Genomic DNA, 6,316 nt, shown 5'->3' with positions numbered 1-6,316 from the left:
CTTTTGTAATCTATATACACCACTTGTATTCAGAAAAATATTAAATAGCTTGAAGATAGTAAAGCGTGTAATAAGGTAATCACTTATGGAGTTCTAAACTTCATAAGGTGAGTACCAAAGCTATGTAAATATAGATTGTAAGTATATACTATTTCAGTTTATAAATATCAAAGTAAAATTTGTTATGTTCAACAAAGCTTTCATAAAAGGATTTTGTCATGATTCCTTGACAGTACAGATAGAGATTTTAAAAGATTTCAAAACATTGATTTTGAATGGATGTTAGCCATGCCAAAGTACCCGTCTTTGAAGAATGGTTTAGGGGAAAAATGCAATTTTCTAACAAAATTGTAGCACCTTGTGTGTGAGTTATAAAAGGCTTTTATAAAAGGAGGCAAGGAGGAAGAAGGAAGACATCTTGAAATAACTTATCTCTTAAACACTTGGAGGAAACACATCTTAGAGAAATATCTTTTGTAATCTATATACACCACTTGTATTCAGAAAAATATTAAATAGCTTGAAGATAGTAAAGCGTGTAATAAGGTAATCACTTATGGAGTTCTAAACTTCATAAGGTGAGTACCAAAGCTATGTAAATATAGATTGTAAGTATATACTATTTCAGTTTATAAATATCAAAGTAAAATTTGTTATGTTCAACAAAGCTTTCATAAAAGGATTTTGTCATGATTCCTTGACAGTACAGATAGAGATTTTAAAAGATTTCAAAACATTGATTTTGAATGGATGTTAGCCATGCCAAAGTACCCGTCTTTGAAGAATGGTTTAGGGGAAAAATGCAATTTTCTAACAAAATTGTAGCACATTGTGTGTGAGTTATCTTTTAAAATTTCGTTCCAAGTAGGAACTTGATTCTGAAAAGAGTTTGGATAAAGGTGAAAACAGAGACTCTGAATACTGTGAGATAGCGTCTGTGGAAACACGACCAGTTCTCTAGAGTGAAAAATGCAACCTTAATTGAAAAACCTTTTGCGGAAGCAGTTGTGGACCCAAATGATTTCAAAAAACATTTTAATCTTTACTTGATTTAGAAGATTGATTAAGTACATGCAAAGCATTTATAGAAGCACACTGGAGGGAAAGCCTGTTTACTTCCATTTGATTACTGTAAGTTATTTACTTATTCTTACATGCTTATGCTTTAATTATTTTGATGAACAATTTACAAGCATCCACATCTATTTCTAATAATGATAATAATCTCATATTATTTTTAGATGAAAAAGATATTTCGTTTTTATTTAAATTAGCTGAAAAGTCTGAAGATATATTTCCTGTTGGCATAGAAAAAATTGAAAAAATATATAGAGATATAGATTATAATTGTAAAAATAATATAGGATTTGATTCTGTAGGAACTAGTAAAGAGATAAGAAAGATAGAGGATATTATAACTAAATATAGAGATATACAAGAAGAAATTTCAGAAGGATTAGTTAGAGAATATATAACTAAGAAAGGTCAGTCTAGGATCTTTAAAAAACTACTAAAATACAAAGACTATTTAAAGGTATTTGAAATATTGAAAAATATTGATATAGGTCATGATTAATAAATTTTTAAAGATATAAGATATATCTTGTAAATAATTATAGTAAGGGTAAAATAGTATTTCTTTGTAGAAAAGAAAATTGAATCAATTATCCAGCCATTTTAAAAATTGGCCCAATCCATAGCCAGGTCACCACCACCACAGGATCTTCATAGATGATGAACCTGAAAATGATGCACCACTCAGCACTACAGATTGTGGCTATCAAGACCCTTTGTGTTTCTTGATATAATATGGAACTTGGCATTTGTTTTGGTGTCTTTCTCTGTGCTTTTGACCACCCTTCAAGAACGACCCTCGACACACTTAAGGGTTTGGGTTTTTGGGTATGCTTTGCTGAGTCTTCTGCATGTGGGGATTGTGTGGGCTGAGTATCAAAGGAGTAGTCTTGATGATGTTGGTCGAGAGTTTAATTTTTGTGGTGTCTTTTCGTTTTCTTCACTGTGTCGTAACAGGTAAATTTAATTTGATTTTTGTTTATTGGGGATGTAGAATTGATATTAATAATTTTATTATATGTTTGAATTGCTTATTGAATAATTATAATTTTGGATTATTTGGTTGATATTTCTATCAAAGATTGAAGATAAAAACTGATATCACGGAAGACCCTTTAAATGAAGGCTAGTTAACTTGTTTATCATTGCAAGAAATGGGTTTAAGGTTCCTGAATGTTGCTTTTCATGGATCTGGTATGCTTTTCTCTTCCTTATTTTGAAGTGTTATCTTGTGTAACGAAGCTCGGTTGAGTATGAATGAATCCAGCTTCAATGGTTTTCTGAACATATTGCTGCTTGATATATTTAAACAGGATTGATTTTGTTATTCTTGACTCGATTGTGTGGAAAGTGATAAGGATGCTCAATGTCAATACTTATCTCCTGTGTATTTGGATTCCCAAAGAACTTGGAATTGTGGTTCAGCTAGTGAGTTAGTTTATGCAGATGAGAGAATTAAAGACGTCCATGTGCATTATCGCTTTTCCACGTGGTGAGTCAAGATGAAACCGATTTTGCTTACTACAAGTCAAAATATCAAGTAGTGCAACTATTCACAAAATCGTTGAAGTTGTATGTGTTCAACAAGTTGAAGGACATGATAAAACTTGGAATTTTTGAATTAAGGGTGACGATGATGATGGTGATACAGATTTATCCTTATTCATTAGGATGTGTTTATCATTGTTTTGATAGAATTTTATCTTTAGCTATCATGGATAACATAGGATTAGGATCTATATGATCTTTGTGTCCTCATTATTGTTGTACCCTAAGTATGAGGTTATTGTTGGCAAGTTTCATATTCACATTTGTATTTAACAAAGATATCCTGCCCACAATACTTTGGAGGATTGAACCAAACGTCAATCCCAACTTTGAAGTTCAAACCTTAATATTAACAGAACCAACTAAAATTTGAAATAGGGTGTAGTTATGATCCGATAGGGTGGATGTGAATTTGAGGGAGAAGAAAGGAAGAGAAAGGGAGGGCTGTGGAACTGTTTGTTCTACTGGTGAACGGAAGCAAAGTAACTGTGCGAGAAGGGGAAAGGGAAAAGGGAAAGAACAGAGAGAGGAGAGCGAGTGTTAGGGAGAAATTAAGTTGAATAATCTGTTTTAATTTGATATTGAAAGGTTGTCTTGGCCCAAGGATTAACCGCAGGTAAAGGGGAAATTTTCTTTTCAGTGGAAGATTTGAAATAATATTTTCTAGTTCATGTTTTGATTTAATGAACTTCATTAGACTCATTGTTTGTTATTGTACATGTTTAACCGTGAAAAAAATTACTTCTTGTTTTTTCGGTGAGACCAAAATATGTGAAATTGAAAATATTTTTTTACATTAGTGAGGAGGTAAATACATAGCAGAATGTCTGAAAATATATTTAATTAAGATTTGGATGCAAATCTTTGTTGATAGAATCATTTTAGTCATTTTTACAGCAAAACGAAAACACAGCAATAGCTTCGTCTTCTTCTTTTTCCTCAATCAGCACTTAAATCCAAACACATTACAACTTATTAGTTCTATTAGTTCAAAGACCTTAGTTCTTAGCCAAGTTTGTTATTTCGATGAACTTCTGCTATAAGTGGGTGCAGTTGAGAATTATATTGATTGAGGTATGGTCACATACGTTGTTACGCTTACGCATCTTGGGAAAATAAAAAAGGATATGGATGGAAGACACGGTGTAAGATAGAACTGAGTGAGGAGAAAGATCCCAGAAGAAATAGACAATCAAAAGCATATTTCATGTGCAAGAATGAGTTGGTTGAGTTCTTTTCATTCCTTGCATATCCACACCCATACCAATACCCATTTGTAGCTCAAGTAGGTCGAAAATGCGAAGTAAAAGAGGTAGCCCACTAGTAGTTACCGATTTTTCTAATTGAATTTATAATACCTAACTCTCGCTATTTAAAGTGTGAAAAGTCGTTCTGCAGTTCATATTCTACTCTTATTTTTACTTGAATTCATTATTACAAGATCTCATAGTGTAAGTGATTTTAGTGGTCAACAATTGTAAACTGATGGTTCTCGTTTTCGATAATTTTCAGCATTTTCAAGAAATTGGAATCCATTAATACTGTGATTTCATCAATTTGGTGAGTGTTTGGATTTTATTGGATTGTGATGGTGGCCAAGCGCTTCTACAAGACTCTCCCTGCCTATACAGGTATTTTTATGTTTAACATTCGATAATGATCACCCTCCAATCTAAAATGAAATCTTTGAATGATCTCAGAAATGTAAAACGGTTTCGACAGTTTTTAAGTTCATCATAAATATGTTGCACCATTTCAAGGCAGCATGTTTGATCGCAAAAAATGGCTGTTGTAATGCATAACATTAATATCAATTTTGTTTTTCAGATTCATGTGATGATTTCTTCCCCAATTCAGAATTTCACCAGGATTGTTAAGAATGAAAATTATTCTCTTTATAATTTTATTTTATTTTATATTTTAATTTTTTTTTTTTTTTTTTGGGTAGCAAAAATGCTCTAAAACTATGACATTTGTCTATTTGCTTTTACGGTATACACTAAAATGTCCCTCATATTTAATTATCTAAATTGTAGGTTACCGGTGGTTTTTCTAGCCTTTGACATGTTCTTTATGATCTTCTGTTTAGCAATGGTCTGTATTATTTTCTTTACACTGTTCTGTTGCTTTCCTATCATATCTACAGTTTCCTATGCTATGATTATTGGAGAAGGAGCATCTGAAAATGATATTAAGGTTCTTCCCAAGTATAGATATCGCCTGCCCAATACTTTGGGAAATGATAAGAAGCAAGAGGAGGTTAGTATAACTTCAGAGTCTGCTAACAGTAACCCTGCAGCTAAACTTGCTCTTAATCCAGAGGAATCTATAAGCATTAATTCCTTCGTCTCTCTGTTTTCTTCTTTCGTTTCAGTTCAGTATAATTTTTCTTCCTTGGCCATGCATGCCTTTTAGTCTCCTCATCTCAGACTTCAAGTGAGAGAAGAAATGAGCAAAATGTCAGATTTCTAGTTCAGACATCAATCAATTTCATGATTTCCAATAATTCTAATTCTCATCCTCTTTATCACAAATGATCCGTTTGCCTCGAAATGACCTGGACCAATAGGGAAATCTCAATTCTGATATTACAGAAATGCAAGATCTTTAAACTTCCTCAACTACTAAATGCATCAATGCAACATCCCAGACTATTTGAGAAAATTGTGTTTTAAATTTAGAGGGTGTTTGACACCCATTTTCATAGAAAAATGAATTTTAGAATAATAGATTGATGGAGAAAGTGTGGATGAAAAATAATAATTTTTTTTATTTACGTGTAATATTATTTTAATGAAGAATATATGGTTGAAAAAAAAAGAGAAAAATACATTTTGAAAAAAATAGGAATCAAACGGGATCTTACCTGTCCAGTTGGGTACTAATTGCGCATGTATTGCCTATTAGAATTTCTCCAAGTTGGTTCAGACAATTTTTTCTCCACTCTTTTGTATCGCCTGCTTGAATTGACAAATAAACTAATGCACGTATTCACCTTTTTCCATAGTTCATTTCATTTCATTTATGAATGTTAGTCTAACTAAAATTCAAACTCACGCAATAACTTATTTCTCCTTGTAGGATTGCTGCGTATACCTTTATAAGTACATGGATGGGGCTGAGTTGTGCACCCTTTCCTGCAACCACCATTTCCACCATAAATGTACTAGCAAGTGGCTGCAGATTAGTGCAACCTGCCCTCTCTGCAAACTTAAAATTCTCAAGGGTAAAACGTTGGTCTGAACATAGTTGAATAATTTCGCAGAGGGAGATATAGAGACATATCGAGCTAGTTTTCTTGGATTCCGCCTGCTAAATGTATAGTAGGAATGCAATTTCTATGCACAGTTGCATCTAGCAATCTTCTTGAATCAATTTTCGCTTTATTACATGTAAGGTATCATGAATGATGAATTAAAATTCACTATTAGTTACGATATTTGATGATAATTGTGTTTTAATACATTCAGCCTCCTGTCCCCGTTTTGCCACCCTTACAGCTACACCCGTCTTCCGTCGTCCCACACCTTGGGACAGTCCACTGAGAAATGTGGCGGGTTGAGCCTCTCTGCAGCATGCCAGATGCGATCGAGATGGACACCACTACTTGCAGCTGCTTTCATTTGTGATTTCAACGCTGTAGATCTTGTATGCGACGGTGGAGCCATAACCATCCGAGGGAATTCCCCCCCCC

General features: G+C 33.2%; 1 protein-coding gene across 6 annotated transcripts; it reads left to right on the top strand.

Moving 5' to 3' along the window:
• Positions 1-1,681: 1,681 nt before the first annotated feature.
• LOC111369267 (E3 ubiquitin protein ligase RIE1-like) lies at positions 1,682-6,310 on the top strand. 6 transcript variants are annotated; one of them, XM_022990732.1, is made up of 6 exons: positions 1,683-2,031; positions 2,156-2,268; positions 2,388-2,566; positions 4,135-4,253; positions 4,769-4,881; positions 5,704-6,083. In XM_022990732.1, the coding sequence occupies exons 4-6, from the start codon at positions 4,211-4,213 to the stop codon at positions 5,863-5,865; spliced, it is 318 nt and encodes a 105-aa protein (XP_022846500.1). In that variant the 5' UTR covers positions 1,683-2,031; positions 2,156-2,268; positions 2,388-2,566; positions 4,135-4,210; the 3' UTR covers positions 5,866-6,083. The 6 variants fall into 6 exon arrangements, 4 of the variants coding, with proteins under 4 accessions (XP_022846508.1, XP_022846500.1, XP_022846496.1 ...); XR_002698096.1 differs by adding an exon at positions 6,123-6,310 and having other exon boundaries at positions 1,683-2,566; positions 5,704-6,014; XR_002698095.1 differs by adding an exon at positions 6,123-6,310 and having other exon boundaries at positions 1,683-2,566; positions 5,704-6,019.
• Positions 6,311-6,316: the final 6 nt, after the last annotated feature.

This window comes from Olea europaea, chromosome 2 (genome assembly GCF_002742605.1).
Source record: "Olea europaea var. sylvestris chromosome 2, O_europaea_v1, whole genome shotgun sequence".
In the NCBI taxonomy this organism is placed as follows: Eukaryota; Viridiplantae; Streptophyta; class Magnoliopsida; order Lamiales; family Oleaceae; genus Olea; species Olea europaea.
This window is presented reverse-complemented; position numbering and strand designations above follow the sequence as displayed.